At 48.3% G+C, this 16,466-nt stretch overlaps 1 protein-coding gene and 1 long non-coding RNA gene across 2 annotated transcripts; both read right to left on the minus strand.

Annotated features, from left to right (window-relative positions):
- Nucleotides 1–311: 311 nt before the first annotated feature.
- LOC128405544 (uncharacterized) lies at nt 312–5,522 on the minus strand. Its single transcript, XR_008328328.1, has 4 exons — nt 5,424–5,522; nt 4,001–4,147; nt 2,263–2,406; nt 312–476 (listed from the first exon to the last, which is right to left on the minus strand). It is a non-coding gene; the product is annotated as an uncharacterized LOC128405544 (long non-coding RNA).
- A 139-nt stretch (nt 5,523–5,661) lies between these two features.
- Nucleotides 5,662–15,926, minus strand: LOC128405859 (interleukin-6 receptor subunit beta-like). The gene is made up of 7 exons (XM_053372858.1): nt 15,751–15,926; nt 12,939–13,093; nt 11,355–11,538; nt 8,956–9,038; nt 8,320–8,539; nt 7,159–7,344; nt 5,662–5,684 (listed from the first exon to the last, which is right to left on the minus strand). The coding sequence occupies exons 1-7, from the start codon at nt 15,911–15,913 to the stop codon at nt 5,662–5,664; spliced, it is 1,014 nt and encodes a 337-aa protein (XP_053228833.1). The 5' UTR covers nt 15,914–15,926.
- Nucleotides 15,927–16,466: the final 540 nt, after the last annotated feature.

A 16,466-nucleotide genomic window follows, 5' to 3' on the forward strand; every position in this document is an offset into this window, starting at 1 on the left:
GTGAGAGGAGGCCGGAGGGGGGCGGACTGGGCAGCCAAGCAACACAGTTGGAGCCTCCCTCCTCCCTGGCCGGCAGGGAGGGAGGGAGAGGAGCTGCTTCCTTTGAAACCCGGGAAATTTAAGGGACATCCATCAATAAGGGACAGCAGCGGGACACGGCGCTGGGATAAGGGACTGTCCCGCCAAATAAGGGACACTTGACAGCTATGCTCAGGGTGTTTTCTTGAGTCATACAGTCCCAAGCGGCAAAATTATTCCTTTGAGCCCTCTCTGGAGGATGTTATTTTTAAAAGAGAGAGAGAAGAAAAAGTTGGGAGCCCTAGCAAACGACAGGTTGGGCCTAGAGGGATGGGGAAGGCGATGTTTTATGGACACGCACAACCGATGCTTCCATAGGCAGGCCAGGGATCCGGCAAGGAGGACGAAGAAGAACCCCACGCAAAGGACAGAGGAGAGAATTTCGGTTTCGCCGTAATCTGCCGAGAAAGCAGAGAGAGAAAGAGGAAGCGTCAGATCTCGGAGGCCAAAGAGAAACTGTTAACATAAAAAAACTGACGGCTCCCTTGGACAATAACAAAGACACCAACCAGGATAACTTGGAGCAAAACAGCAGCCTGTAGGCTTGGCCTTTATTGATCTGTTGCAACAGGGTGCTCCCCTCACTTGCAGGAGAGAGGAGGGACCCAGAAAAATGGCGCGCAAGGCGTTATAAAGACTTTTGAAATTGCCACCCTGTAGATCAAGACCACCCCCAGAAACATCATACATACATCACAGAAGAGGTGTAACCTAAGACCACCCCTCAGATACATCACACCTACATCACAGAAAAGGCGGTCTAAAACAGAAATTTGAATATTGTTTTTCTCCTGTCGTTGTTTATCTCCTGTCTGGCAGGTTACTTGATTGGATTGCCTGGGGAGCCTGGCCAGTCTTTTGTAGTGATAAATACTTAGTTCCTGGGCCAGGTCACAGGCTCACACCCTATTCAAACACAGACGTACCCTTAAGACAGGATTTGTGAAAGAAAAGACAACTGGGAGGGCTTTTCCACTTTGACCTTGCAGAGAAAACATTTGCTCAGTTTAGGAATAAAAATGGCGTCAGATCGGTCTTCCTGTGCTGATCTATGTACGTGCGGTTATGAACATTACCATATATCTAAGACCTCAAAATTCCTATCACAAAACCAACGCCACTCCCTCCTGCCATCCACAGGGATACAGCCACAGTATTGTCCATTTCACAGAATTACAAGGGGTTGGGAACCACTGTGTAAAACCGTACATAAAAGTTTTCTGCTCCACTGCGCCATCTAGTGTTGCATGTTTGTAATGCATTCAAAACACTGTTTTTTACTAATATAGCTGAGTCCTTGGAGTGTATTTTTGAATGTAATAGAATTTGTAATATGTAACTCTTCCCCCCCACCTTAGTTTTTATTACTTTCGGTTTCCCCTTCTGTTGAAATGTATCAGAAACGCAAACAAAACTAACAAACAAATAAATTGACTGATTCAGTGTAGGGCAACTGTAATGAGCAAGTAAAAGGTAAAGGTAAAGGGACCCCTGACCATTAGGTCCAGTCGTGGCCAACTCTGGGGTTGCGGCGCTCATCTCGCTGTACTGGCCAAGGGAGCCGGCGTACAGCTTCCGGGTCATGTGGCCAGCAGGACTAAGCCGCTTCTGGCGAACCAGAGCAGCGCACGGAAATGCCATTTACCTTCCCACCAGAGCGGTACCTATTTATCTACTTGCACTTTGATGTGCTTTCGAATTGCTAGGTTGGCAGGAGCAGGGACTGAGCAACGGGAGCTCGCCCCGTCATTGCGGGGATTCGAACCGCCAACTTCCTGATCGGCAAGTCCTAGGCTCTGTGGTTTAACCCAAAGCGCCACCCACTTCCCAATGAGCAAGTAAATGGGGGTAACACATGGGCCTGTATGAAAGTAACCCCACGGCTGCCTCTTTTAGAGGGGGTATCCAGTAAACGAGTTGCTTGATAGTTTTATGGATCAGTACAAAAATTTGCTGGATCTGAAGCAGGCCTACTGGTTCTCCGTATCTTATCTTGCCATATAATAAGTTGCAAGGCTGTCGTCATGCTACTCCAATGGTCTGGCGGCTTCCAGAATGCATTTTCCTATTGCCTGGCGGAACAGGAACCTATTAAGGGCGCAAGCACCGGGCTGAATGGGAAAGGTGGCAACGCTTTGGATGCAGGCACAGAGAGGAAACGCAACCCCCACCATGTTCCCTCACCGGAGTCCTTGGTATGGATGGTCAGGATGGGTCCGTCTGTGCTCCCTCCATCGTTGGCGACGGTGATGAAGACCGTCACGGCGGAGCTAGGAGCCAGGCCTTCAATGAGGTAGCCGTGTACGGAGCTGTCCAGGATGACCGCCGCTGGAAAACAAGACAGGGGGGCTGTCCCTGAGGCAAGAAGAAGGCTACAAAATGGCTACCAGCTCTGCATCCGCAGTCAGAGGAGGCTGCGATGCTTTTGAAGACCAGTTGCAAGAAACACCAAGAGGGGAGAGTGGCGTCGTGCTTGGATCCTGCTTCCCATTAGGACATTGGGTTGGCCACCGTGAGTACAGTGGTACCGTGGTTCTCAAACACCTTGGGACTCAAACGCCTTGGTTCTCAAATGCCTTGGGACTCAAACGCCTTGGTTCCCAAACGCCGCAAACCCGGAAGTAAGCGTCACAGTTTCCGAACGTTTTTCGGAAGCTGAACGTCCGATGCGGCTCTCAGCTATTGTTTCCGGGGCGGCTGCACCAATCAGAAGCCGCGCCTTGGTTTTTGAACATTTCGGAAGTCAAACCGGAACGGATTAAGTTTGGCGCTTTTGTTTTTGCAATTTATTTTGTGGTTTTGTGGCTTTGTCGGTTCATTGGTTTTTGTGACTGTGTGGAACCCAGTTCAGCTACTGATGGATTGACTGCGCAACTGTGGAAATGGATAAAAGCCCCCCGTCCAAACAATGAGTATCGTCAGTGCAGGTAAGGGAAAAAATTAATTTTAATTTTTGTCATCTACAACACTGTCTTATTTATTTTATAGTGCAGTACAGTGGTACCTCGGGTTAAGTACTTAATTCGTTCCGGAGGTCTGTTCTTAACCTGAAAGTGTTCTTAACCTGAAGCACCACTTTAGCTAATGGGGCCTCCTGCTGCTGCCGCACAATTTCTGTTCTCATCCTGAAGCAAAGTTCTTAACCCAAGGTAATATTTCTGGGTTAGGGGAGTCTGTAACCTGAAGTGTCTGTAAGCTGAAGTGTATATAACCCGAGGTACCACTGTACATTGATTGTTGCTTTCATTTTATAGATCAGTGGTCTCGTTAGATAGTAAAAGTTATGTTAAATTTCTGTTTTAGGGGTTGTTTTTAAAAGTCTGGAACGGATTAATCCATTTTGTATTGCTTTCTATGGGAAAGTGTGCCTTGGTTTTGGAACGCTTTGATTTTATTCTGCTTGTCCATAGGGGAGGGGGCAGCATTAAAAATATACAACAAAGTTTCTCAAGGAGCTGAGATTTCTACAGGTGCAACTCAGGACCTCATCTAGGACGTGAGATCTTTGCGGGAGTTACTTGGATCCATTGAAACATGCCTTTCACCTCCTTAAGGCAGGCGTCAGCAAACTTTTTCAGCAAGGGGCCAGTCCACCATCCCTCAGACCTTGTGGGGGGCTGGACTATATTTTGGGGGAAAAAATGAACGAATTCCTATGCCCCACAAATACCCAGAGATGCATTTTAAACAAAAGCACACATTCTACTCATGTAAAAAACACACTGATTCCCAGACCGCCTGCGGGCCAGATTGAGAAGGCGATTGGGCCGGATCCGGCCCCCGGGCCTTAGTTTGCCCTACCCATGCCTTGAGGTCTAGAAACTTGGTGTGTCTTTTTTTAAAATGGTCAAGCAACCACAGCTACATTTTTTGCGATGGGGGGGGGTGTTCCCTGTCAGAACAGAAGGAAGCACACCCTTACTATGTTCGTCGTCACCCTCTTTTTTGTAGAAGACGGTGTAATTTCGTATCACCCCGCCACGTTCCTCCAAAGGGAGAATCTCCCACTGCAACTCAACCTGGGACTTCCAGACTCGGACGGGATATAATGTCGGAGCACGGAGTGGAGCTGGAGAACAAGGGAAGAAGGAGGGAAAGGGGGGAGAGGGCGAAAGATGAGTATCCGTTTATAGACACACAAATCAAACTCTGCATTCACCGTATTTTTCGCGCCATAAGATGCACCTGACCATAAGACGCACCTAGTTTTTAGAGGAGGAAAACAAGAAAAAATATTTTCTGAACGAAACAGTGGATGTATGTATGATTTTTGTGGTTCATGCTGTGGCCACAGACATGATATGTGATTTGGCAGTGAGTATCTCTCCTCATGTATAGTTAAAGCTCTGGTTTTCCCAGTAGTGATGTATGGAAGTGAGAGCTGGAGCATGAAGAAGGCTGATGGCCGGAGAATGGATGCTTTTGAATTCTGGTGCTGGAGGAGACTCTTGAGAGTCCCATGGACTGCAAGAAGATCAAACCTCTCCATTCAGAAGGAAATCAGCCCTGAGTGCTCACTGGAAGGACAGATCCTGAAGCTGAGGCTCCAATACTTTGGCCGCCTCATGAGAAGAGAAGACTCCCTGGAAAAGACCCTGATGTTGGGAAGGATGGAGGGTGCAAGGAGAAGGGGGCGACGGAGGACGAGATGGGTGGATGGTGTTCTCGAAGCTACCAGCATGAGTTTGACCAAACTCGGGAGGCAGTGGAAAACATGCCTGGCATGCTCTGGTCCAGGGGGTCACGAAGAGGCGGACACGGGAGCATATTCACCCAGTGCTTTTCCAGCTGCACTGGCTCCCGGTGGAGTACAGGGTCAGATTTAAGGTGCTGGTTTTGACCTTTAAAGCCCTTCACGGCCTAGGACCCTCGTACCTACGGGACCGCCTCTCCTGGTATGCCCCACGGAGGACCTTAAGGTCCACAAATAGCAACACCCTAGAGGTCCCGGGCCCTAAGGAAGTTAGATTAGCTTCAACCAGAGCCAGGGCCTTTTCAGCACTGGCCCCGGCCTGGTGGAACGCTCTGTCTCATGAGACCAGGGCCCTGCAGGATCTGATTTCTTTCCGCAGGGCCTGTAAGACAGAGTTGTTCCACCTGGCCTTTGGCTTGGAGCCAATTTGATTCCCTCCCTCTCTTTCTTTTTCCTTTCTCCTCCTATGAAGTGACTGCATCCTAATGTTTTAATGTTGTATCTTATTCTTTTAAATTGTATTTTAATGAACTTGTTTTTATTGTTGGTTGTTAGCCGCCCTGAGCCCAGTCTTGGCTGGGAAGGGCGGGGTATAAATAAAAAATTAGTATTATTTATTATTATTAATGGAATACTTTCTGGTCCTACCTACCAATCTGTTTGGAGTAAGCACTGGTCGAACCCGAAGCCCAGATCTTGCCATCTGTGAGGGCGAAAATCTTCAGTTCATAGAGCTTTCCTGGCACGATTGCTTCTGCAGACGAATAAAGAGATTCCGTAAGAGAGAAATGAGCGCAAAACTGTTGGGTTTCCCTGCCCCATCACCAGAATTCTGCTGATGCAACCAAGAATCGCATTAGCTTCTTTTGCTGCTGCGTCACACGGTTGACTCACCTGTGCTCCAAGTGGCTCCCTAAAGTGAAAGTGGTAAGATCACTTGCCAACTACTTGATAGACCTGACGGAGCCCAATTTGAGAAGAGCGTTTACCATGGCCCGTTTCCATTCTATACCCACGGCCTTCTTGCAGGGGATTTACTTTAAGACCCCCATTACTCAGCGTCTATGTCCATGCACAATGAATGAAGTAGAGGACTTCATACACTTCTTTTTCTACTGCCCTATTTATGAGCTAATAAGAACTAAGCTCCTCCTTTTGATCCCGCCCCCCCCATCACATCTAAGGAAGACTGTTTGAAATCGCTTCTTGTGGACGCAAATCCCCAAATTTCACGTGGGGTGGCAATCTTCATAGTGCAGGCTTTGAAACTCAGGGCTACACTGACTGGGTAGTGTGTCCCAGACCTGGACCTGTTTTAATTCTTTGTATTACCTTTTTAACCTAATGTGCCGAGCCTATTTTGGGGCCATTATATGTTTTATATACATCTGCATTTTAGATTCCCGGCGCTGGCAACTAAATTTTTACATTATTGTTTTAGGGTAATTTAAATGTCACAATGCCAGTAATATCGTTTTGAATCAGGGGCTCAGGAGCAGAAGCACAGGGGAGAGAGGAAATGGAGAGCGAAGGAGAGGAATCCGAGGGGAGCGTAGGGGAGTATGACAGTGACCCGAGAGATTCCATGAGCTTCTCCAGCGAATCAGAAGATTCCCAGAAGGGGGCGCCGATGGTGAGGGCAAGGGGGGTCCCAGGGGGGACGCACCAGAAGCAAGGGGCCAGAGGGGACTCCCAAAGCAGCAGCGGGGGATCAGGACCAGCTTCCCCACCAGAGCGTAGTGGGGGGGAAGAGTCACATGTGTCAGGACCAGCGTCTCCTCCAGCGGGGAGAGAAGATGAGTCAGGGCTGACCACGCCTCCATCGGAAAGTGGGGAAACGGAGGGGAGGTCAGTTCCAGCTAGCCTCCCCGAAGGGGGGAGCAGTGACAGCAGTGTAACGGTCAGAAGGAAGGTGGCAGGCTGGGCGCGCGCGCCAAGTTCAAATGTACAGGCGCGCGGGACAGCAGGAAACCCGGATTGGGAACCAGGTCCTAAAGCCCGCCGGAGGGAGGGGGAAGATTCAGGGGACTCAGCGTCAGAAGAGTCTAGGAAGGGCGAGACCCCGACGGACAGGCGGACCCAGAGGAGGAAAGAACAAAGGAAGAGGTGGAGCAAGGCTAGAATCTTAAACTGGTGTCAGGGGGGAGGAGATTCAGACGGAGCTTCGGCGGTCTAGAGTTAGAGACGTAGGGCTGCGCGCTGCGGCTGTGGAAGTGAAACTGAACTTCAATAAAGACTTTTATACTTAACAAAGAAGCGGCGTTGGTCCTTGGTGAGCTGGGACCTAGGGCAGCTCTGACAGTTAGGTTGCTTCTCTCTAGCATTTTTGTCTTATCCTGCTATGGCTGTATTGCTAATGCAATAAAGGTTTGATGATGATGACTCACCTGTGATGAGCGCATGGCCAACGCTCGCTGGCTGATAATGCCAGGATATATCTCTGCCCTCTTTTGCGGGTAGTTGACCCCATTCGAAAATGTAGGCTGTCATCGGGTTGCTTGGGAGGGGCCAGCGTAAGAGGAGGCTGTGGTCCCCTGCAGGAGACACCAGGATGGGCAGCGGGGACAGCAGAGCTAGGAGCAAAAAAAAGAACGTCACGGAATGCTCACCAACACTCCAAAACGCCAGTTTGGTCAGAAGACCCGAAGTTTGGGAGCAACAGCCAAGGCGGCCTTCTCCCTCATTACCCACCCCCAAGCGTGCCAGGGAACAGGGCTTCCCCCCAAAGTCTCAGGGCCTGCGCAGGTTCATATAAGAGGATAAGGTAAAGGACCCCTGGACAGTTAAGTCTAGTCAAAGGTGACTATAGGGTTGCGGCACTCATCTCGCTTTTGGGCCAAGTGAGCCGGCGTTTGTCCGCAGACAGCTTTCTGGGTCATGTGGCCGGCAGGACTAAACCGTCTCTGGCGCAACAGGACATGTGACGGAAACCACAGCGCACGGAAACGCCGTTTAGCTTGCTGCTGCAGTGGTACTTATTTATCTACTTGCGCCGGCGTGCTTTCAAACTGCTAGGTTGGCAGGAGCAGAGACAGAGCAATGGGAGCTCACTCTGTTGTGGGGATTCGAACTGCTGACCTTCTGATCGGCAAGCCCAGGAGGATAGGTAGTTTAGACCACAGCGCCACCCGCTCCCCTATAGGAGGATACAGTCCTTCGGAGAGCCCTGGGCCTAAGGAATGTGTCCTTGAAGTCCTGCTTGCTTGACAAAAGCTCTTGCTGTGCGAATGTGAGTAGAATCCAGCCTATTGCACAAAGATAAAAATGGCATTTCCTGCCAACCTAGCAGTTCAAAAGCACGTCAAAGTTCAAGTAGATAAATAGGTACCGCTCCAGCGGGAAGGTAAATGGCATTTCCGTGCACTGCTCTGGTTCTCCAGAAGCAGGTTAGTCCTGCTGGCCACATGACCCGGAAGCCGTACGCCGGCTCCCTCGGCCAATAAAGTGAGATGAGCGGCGCAACCCCAGAGTCGGCCACGACTGGACCTAATGGCCGGGGTCCCTTTACCTAAAAATGGCATTTGCTGTTCCCCACTGTCCTACTTCACCTTCGTGACTGCCGGATGGTGGGAGTACGAGTTTGGTCGGAGGAGACATGCCCACCATGTTGGTGGCCACCACAAGGAACGTAAATTCCTCTCCGGCCGGGAGGAGAAGGCTACACTGTAGGTCTGGAGTGAAGCATTGCAGCATCGCGGGCTCCCCTCTCTTTTGTGAGTGAAGGCTGTATCCCAGAATCTCGCCGTTTGCCTCCTTTGGCGTCAAGGGCTGAAAGGTGGAAGCAAAAGGAAAAGTTTGCAACTGTTATAAGGAAAAACTGCTCCTTTTTCCCTTTTATGGTGCTGCTCTGGTTCGCCAGAAGCAGCTTAGTCCTGCCAGCTACATGACCCGGAAGCTGTACGCCGGCTCCCTCGGCCAGTAAAGCGAGATGAGCGCCACAATCCCAGAGTCGTCCACGACTTGACCTAACGGTCAGGGGTCCCTTTACCTTTACTTTACATCATATATACCAAATGCGGCCCCTCGGGACCTCGAGACGCTGTCTTTGTGCCACAAATATTTCACCCGTCCAGCAACAGACTTGCGCTCAGACAATGGTGTTGGCACTATGCCACCTGCAGCTGTTGGCACATTGCAGGACCCTTTCACTCCACGGTGTCGGTGCATTGGGTATCCGTCCATACCTTCCACATGAGGACGACCACTCTGTTTCCATAGCCATCGGCGTGTCCTAATTTTCTCCAAAGAGCTGGCCCTGTCGACGGAACTGCAGCAGAAGCAAAACGTCGAGATTCAGTACAGGCCTAGGACCCTCGTACCTACGGGACCGCCTCTCCTGGTATGTCCCATGGAGGACCTTACGGTCTTCAAACAAAAACATCTTGGAGGTCCCAGGCCACAGGGAGGTTAAGCTGGCCTTGACCAGAGGCAGCGCCTTTTCAGCTGTGGCTCCGATCTGGTGCAACGCTCTGTCACAAGAGACCAGGGCCCTGCGGGACTTGACATCTTTCCGCAGGGCCTGCAAGACGGAGCTGTTCCACCAGGCCTTTGGCCAGGGCACAGCCTGACCCCCTCCTTTGGTAATCCTTACAGAATTCTAACCCATGGTTGCCATTAATTTGATTTGAACTGATTTTATAATGAATTGATTTTAGAATGTTGTATTATTTTACTGTTGTTAGCCGCTCTGAGCCCTGCTTCGGCTGGGGAGGGCGGGATATAAATAAAATTTTATTATTATATTATTATTAGATCAGAGAAAGCACTTTATTCACCCAGCGCAAACTACAGAATTCGCTTCGCCACCACCCCTTGGAGGTCGTGATGTTGGCCACCAAACTGGGATGGCTTTGAAAGAAGATTAGAGAAATTCACGAAGGAAAAGGCCAGAGGTTCTGTCTCCCAAGTTGGAGGCAACAATTCTTCCGAATACCAGTCGCTGGGAGCCGCAGGATGGGAGAGCTGTGTTCGAATCCTGTTTGCGGGTTTCCCAGAACAGGATGCTGGACAAGAGGGGCCATTGGCTAGATCCTGCAAACTCTTCTCATGTCAAGAGAACGCAGGAGGCAGAAAGAGATACAAGAGATACACGACATTATGAAATTAGAGCAGGCTTAGGCAAACTCGGGCCTCCAGATGTTCTGGGACTACAACTCCCACCCTCCCTAGCTAACAGGACCAGTGGTCAGGGATGATGGGAGTTGTAGTCCTGAAGGAATGGGTTTCCCAGACCCAAAACTGACTGTGCAGGCAGTTTGAAACTGCACCAAAATCCCTATTTTTCCTTAGCTAAAATGCTTTAACTTGAGCTCTTGAGCATAAACCCAGCTGTAAAAATAAGTGCTCAGAGCCCTCTCCTTTATCAGTTTGTGACGGCAAGGATGGCCTTGACTGTACCAGTAGAACAGGGAAGACACGTCTGTGCCTTATCTTATATCCTGACCACAAAAGACACACAGACCCAGTCTGGGAACAGCGTCAGAGTGTGTTCTTGGAGATGGTGATCTCTTGCTCCAAGATAAGAGTAGGAACAGGAATATCCTTTTATGGTCAGAAGTACAGGAAGGAATACCCTTTTATGGTTAAGAATACCGGAGCAGGGACATATGTGATGTCAACCTGCGTGTATAGGCTGACGTGGCTGGATTCCTGGGGAAGGGGGAGAGGGTGCCTGGAGGATATATATACTGCATGAAATTTCTCATTTCTTTGGACTTGCTGTGGACTGACCATGCAAGTGCCTTTCTCTGCTCCGGAGAGCAGAAATAAAGAATTCTTTCTCTGAACCAACCCTCGGTGTCATTTGACTTCCTTTTTTAAAAAAAATAATAATATTTTATTAAGTTTAACAATAGAAAAATAGAACAATAAAAACACAGAGAAAATATAAAACACAACAATACAAACTTTCACAATACATAAAATACAAACATTTAACAAGGGGAAAAAAAGAACAATCAACACACAAAACATAGAATAAGAAAAACACAAATCACTCTTTTCTAATTATTCATCTTCAATTAACTTATTTTCCTGACTTCCTCACGCCTCCCTTTTTTATATCCCTTTTTAACAATTAGTTCAGCAAATTCGTATCCTACTACTTTGTCCTTATATATTTTACCTCCCAAATTTATAATTTATAATTTTTATCTCTTATTACTAGAACCCCTTCATTTTATTTCAATGTCATCAGCATTCATACATTTTACAATACTTCTGTAAATAAATTTTAAATTTCCTCCAATCTTCTTCCACCAACTCTTCTCCCTGGTCTCGGATTCTGCCAGTCATCTCAGCCATTTCCATATAGTCAATTGTCATTTGACTTCCTTCCTCCTGTCCGGGAGCAACGCAGACCCAATCGGTGAACTCCAATAAGGTTACAGTCCCAAAACATCTGGAGGGCCGATTTTGCCTATGCCTGAACTAGAGGCACAATTGACCCTCCCATTCTTGAGAGCATCTGAGTGCCTGTGTCGTAGATTCATAGTACTGTAGAGCCGGGAAGGTATCCCAGGGTCATCTAGACCAATCCCCTGTGACGCAGTGTCGCCTCTAAGCATAGCAGAGCTCACCTTACCTTCAGACAGGGTCCTCACAAATCTCTCACGGCTCCAGTCACTCCAGGAAGGACGCTCACCGCTGATGGCGAAGGAAACTTCATGGAGGTATTTTGCCCTCACTCGGACAGAGTAGTTGGTGAAGGGGGCGACGTGGCAGATGTTTGCGAAGCCAGGGGCATTTTCAGACGATGTGAAATTGACCTTTGCGGGAGGAGAAATATTGGGGAGCGGGGAGCATGCTTTAGCGCTTCGTTTGTTTTTAAAGCTCGGCTGCCACTGCAAATTGAGGCGGGTGAAATAATAATATTCGGTTGGTAAGTAAAGGCAGATCTACATGATTTGCCAAATCTAAGGCATCCTTTGAAATTGGTACATGTCTGGATTTTGCAATGAGGCCCTCCAACAAAGTAACGCGTACAAACAAAAAAAGCATTTGATAGGGTAAAGTGTGCCCATAAATGCATGCATTCGTGAAAATGGCAAAGTAAAGGTAAAGGTACCCCTGTAGTTTGTACTGTACTGTAGTTTGCCCCTCATAGAGCTACGATTCCCAGAACCCTCAATAAACCACAGTTCTCAGGAGTCTTAGAGGGCTGTGTGCTTTGACTATGCAGGGGACGCAGTCAGATTTACGATACGATAATCTTTATTGTCATTGTCCCATATAGAACAACGAAATTGAAAATCTACGTCAGACATTCCGAAACCAGCAAGCCTGCTATCCCAGCTATCCCAGCCTGGTTCGCCCCCTTAAAACTCTGATATTCCATAATTAAATATACTCCCATAGAGACTACCTTAAAAAGGTAAAGGGACCCCTGACCATTAGGTCCAGTCGTGGCCGACTCTGGGGTTGCGGCGCTCATCTCGCTTTATTGGCCGAGGGAGCCGGCGTACAGCTTCCGGGTCATGTGGCCAGCAGGACTAAGCCGCTTCTGGCAAACCAGAGCAGTGCACGGAAACACCATTTACCTTTCCGCCGGAGCAACCCTATTTATCTACTTGCACTTTGACGTGGTTTCAAACTGCTAGGTTGGCAGGGACCAAGCAACAGGAGCTCACCTCGTCGCAGGGATTTGAAACGCCGACCTTCTGATCGGCAAGTCCTAGGCTCTGTGGTTTAACCCACAGCGCCACCCGTGTCCCAGAGACTACCTTACCCTGCGTTTAAAACCAAAATCGCATTTGGATAGAAACTGTTTCTCAGGGGGCTAGTCCTAGTCTTTATAACCCTGTACCTTCTTCCAGAAGGCAGAAGCGGAAAGAGATCATTTCCAGGGCGCGTACTATCCTGCGCTATCTCTGCCACTTTCTTATGGCACCTGGCAGCATAGGTTTGATCTAAGGTGGGAAGAGTGCACCCAATTATTCTCTCCGCAGTCTTTACAACCCTGGACAGCATTGTTTTTTCCCTGGCCGTGCAGCTCTCAAACCACAGACAGAGACCGTAAGTTATTACACTCTCAACAGTACAATTTGCAAGCCCCCTTGGGGCAGGGGCCTGTCTTTCAATCAAATGTCAAGACGCAGAGCGCTACACAAATACGTGGCAGCAAATCTGCGCCACAGAAGCCACCCGGCAGAGGATCGCGCTCGGTCACCTGCTTCCAAGTCGTTTCTGCCACATCGCGGAACTGGATCTCGTACTCCGTCTCTAACACAGACAGCACCTCGTCGCCGGGGATGCTCCATTCCAGGTAGAAGCACCGCGACTTGTTTGCTTCGGCGATGCTAACCTCAGGTGCGCTCAGTTTCACTAGATGTGGGGTGGGAAGAGAAAGCTGGTATCTGTATCCAACGGCGCAGTGTCAAACCCAGAAGGGCAGGTCCTGATACTCACAGCAATGCCCCCTTCGAAGATTATACAACCTTCTTGGATTCTGCAATAATCTCATAGTTGTGCAATAATAATAATACAGGGGCACCTTGCTTCCCAAACTTAATCCGTTCCGGAAGTCCGTTCCAAAACCAAAGCATTCTAAAACCAAGGCTTGCTTTCCCATAGAAAGTAATGCAAAACGGATTAATCCGTTCCAGACATTTAAAAACAACCCCTAAAACAGCAATTCAGCATGAATTTTTACTATCTAACAAGACCATTGATCCATAAAATGAAAGCAATAAACAATGTAAAAGGTAAAGGGACCCCTGACCATTAGGTCCAGTTGCGACTGACTCTGGGGTTGCGGTGCTCATCTCACTTTATTGGCCGAGGGAGCCGGCGTACAGCTTCTGGGTCATGTGGCCAGCAGGACTAAGCTGCTTCTGGCGAACCAGAGCAGTGCATGGAAACGCTGTTTACCTTCCCGCCGGAGCGGTACCTATTTATCTACTTGGACTTTGACGTGCTTTCGAACTGCTAGGTTGGCAGGAGCAGGGACCGAGCAACAGGAGCTCACCCCGTCGCGGGGATTCGAACCTCCGACCTTCTGATCTGCAAGTCCTAAGCTCTGTGGTTTAACCCACAGCGCCACCCACGTCGCAATAAACAATGTACTGTGTATAAAATAAATAAGACAGTATTGAAGATGATAAAATTAAACTTTTTTTCTCTCTCTCTTATGTGCACTGATGATAATCATTGTTTGGAGGGGGGGTTCTATCCATTTCTGCAGTCACACAATCAATCAATCAATCAATCAATCAATCAGTAGCTGAACTGGATTCCACACAGTCACAAAAACCAGTCACAAAAACCAAGTCACAAACCACAGTCACAAGTCAGTCCCATAAAACGAAGAACAAGTCACAGTCAAAAAAATGGAAAAGCCACACAAATAAAAATGCAAAAAAATAGCGAAAACAAAAGCTCCTAATATCACCTCTGTGTTGTGTGGGTGCTCAGGACTCAACAGTTGACAGACTCAACAGGAAGCCTCTGATTAGCAGCGAGCGACTCAATTTACAAATCGAACACACTCAACAGGAAGTGGAACATGTTCTGCTTCCAAGGCAAAGTTCACAAACCGGAACACCTACTTCCAGGTTTGAAGTGTTCTATTTACACGTTGTTCATAAACAAAGCTGATCTACCTAATTTGCCAAATCACAGCCATCCTTTGAAATTGGTACATGTCTGAATTTTGCAAGGCGGCCCTCTGACAAAGTAAGGCGTACAAACAAAAAAAGCATTTGATAGGGTAAAGTGTGCCCATAAATGCATGCATTCGTGAAAATGGCATGCAAAATGCATTATATTATGTGAAATTGCATAGCCAAAATGTGAATATTAGGGCAAGGAGCTTCCAAAGATTTGTCAGGAGAAATTAGCACTACAATGCTGATGACGGTTTGTGAGGACTTAAAATAAATAAATAGATAAATAAATAAATCAAATGGACTGGAACTTAAGACTATAAACTTTAGAAACTGACCCACCTCCTTCCTCTCTGATTTTCTCCAATCAGCACGAAAGGCGAGAAGAGAAGTCTTCTTATTGGCTGAAAAGCTCCCCTTTCATGCTGATTGGGTGGCTCTCAGGCATTGGAGGCAGATTCCCTGCTAGAACCCGGTTGCAGAATTAGCAAAGGGGTCTTCGACACCCTGCCCTGCAACCCTGAACTGCTTTGCCAGTGCATCAAAAGAGAGGGATCCACTTGTTTTGCCATCTAGCCAACTTGTTCTGCTCAAAGCAGTAGGGTGTATCGGTCAGAAAATGACTGGGCAGATCCGGGTTCGAATCCCCTACACAACCATGAAGCTCAGTGGGTGATGAAAGACACCGGAGACACACCCTTTCTCTCTTTTTCAGCCTAGCCTACCTCGCAGTGAAGGAATGGGTTTCCCAAATCTAAAATCTGACTGTGCAGTCAGTCTGAAAGGGGCCCCAAAATCCCATTCTCCCTTCTCCAAGGGTGCATTAGCTAAAAACCATTAACTTGAGCTCTTGAGCAAATGCATAACAGGAACCCAGCTGTATAAACAAAGCTCTCTCCTTTATCAGTCCGTGACGCCTAATGAATGGCCTTGTCAGTTCCAAAGTGGAGCAGGGATGACACATCTGGGTCTTATCTTACATCCTGACCACATTGACACACAGACCCTGTCAGCCCCCCGGGAACGGCGCCAGGAGTGGTCTTAGAGTTGGTGACCTTCTTACCCCAAGATAAGGAATACAGGAACAGGAACATCCTTTTATGGTCAAGAGTACAGGAGCAGGAACATCTGTGATGTCAACTTACATGTATAAGCTTACGTGGCTGGATTCCTGGGGAAGGGGGGAGAGGGTGCCTGGAGGATATATATACTGCGTGGAATCTCTCATTTCTTTGGACTTGCGGTGGACTGACCATGCAAGTGCCTTCTGCTATCCGGAGAGCAGAATAAACTCTTTCTCCGAATCAACCTCTAAGAAAGCTACAGAAGGGTTGTTGTACAGAGGGCGAGGAGACTTCCCCGAGTTTCTTTGCTTACCTATGCTCATTCCATGGATGCACATTTCCGGAGCGCTCACTTGGACGCCTCGACTCTCGGCAGTTAGGTTTATTTTGTAGAAAGCAAAGAGGTTCTCCACCGGGACGCCGCACGCACCGTCTCCCTGTGTGGCGGCGCAGCTTCTCGTGTGGCCAAAATCCATCTGACAGCGGCCAGCTTCTCTGGAAAAAATAAACAGGAGGGAGCACTCCTTAGCAGCTGCGGGTTCAAGGGACAGGGGTGGAGAACCGATGAGCCTCAAGGCCCTCCTTTAGAAATTTCCCAGAATGCCCTATCCGCAGCGTTGCTCCAGGGGATTGTGGGAAATTAAAAAATGGCGGCTCCAAGCTGCTCAGTAGGTAGAGTCTAGGGTAAGAAAACTCTTACACCCAGCGTGGGGAATCCTGTAGCTTGCCAGATGTTTTGCTGGACTACAGAAACAGGAGCACCATCCCTTATCCAAGCTGGTTGGAGCTGATGAGCACTGGAGACCCAAGAACATTTGATTTCATTGGTTTTGAAAACTGTACCACAGAAAGGATCGATAAAAGTTCTTATCAAAATAAAAATAAACATTCGTCCGTTCCTTGGTTGATACTTGTTTTGTACACCATTCTGAAGTTCAGTTTAACATGACCTCCAATCTTCCCATTGTGTTCAGAGTCCTTAAATACGCACTTACCGTATTTTTCGCTCTATAGGACGCACTTTTTCCT

Source organism: Podarcis raffonei, chromosome 18 (genome assembly GCF_027172205.1).
Source record: "Podarcis raffonei isolate rPodRaf1 chromosome 18, rPodRaf1.pri, whole genome shotgun sequence".
Lineage (NCBI taxonomy): Eukaryota > Metazoa > Chordata > Lepidosauria > Squamata > Lacertidae > Podarcis > Podarcis raffonei.

Excerpts from the sequence above, each read along its gene's own strand:
- LOC128405859 (XM_053372858.1), bottom strand. The coding sequence starts at position 15,913 with ATGGATTTTGGCCACACGAGAAGCTGCGCCGCCACACAGGGAGACGGT. Across the intron at positions 13,094-15,750 it reads CATCCATGGAATGAGCATAG|TGAAACTGAGCGCACCTGAG; the intron begins GTAAGCAAAGAA and ends CCCCACATCTAG. Across the intron at positions 11,539-12,938 it reads CAGAAACGACTTGGAAGCAG|GTCAATTTCACATCGTCTGA; the intron begins GTGACCGAGCGC and ends CCTCCCGCAAAG.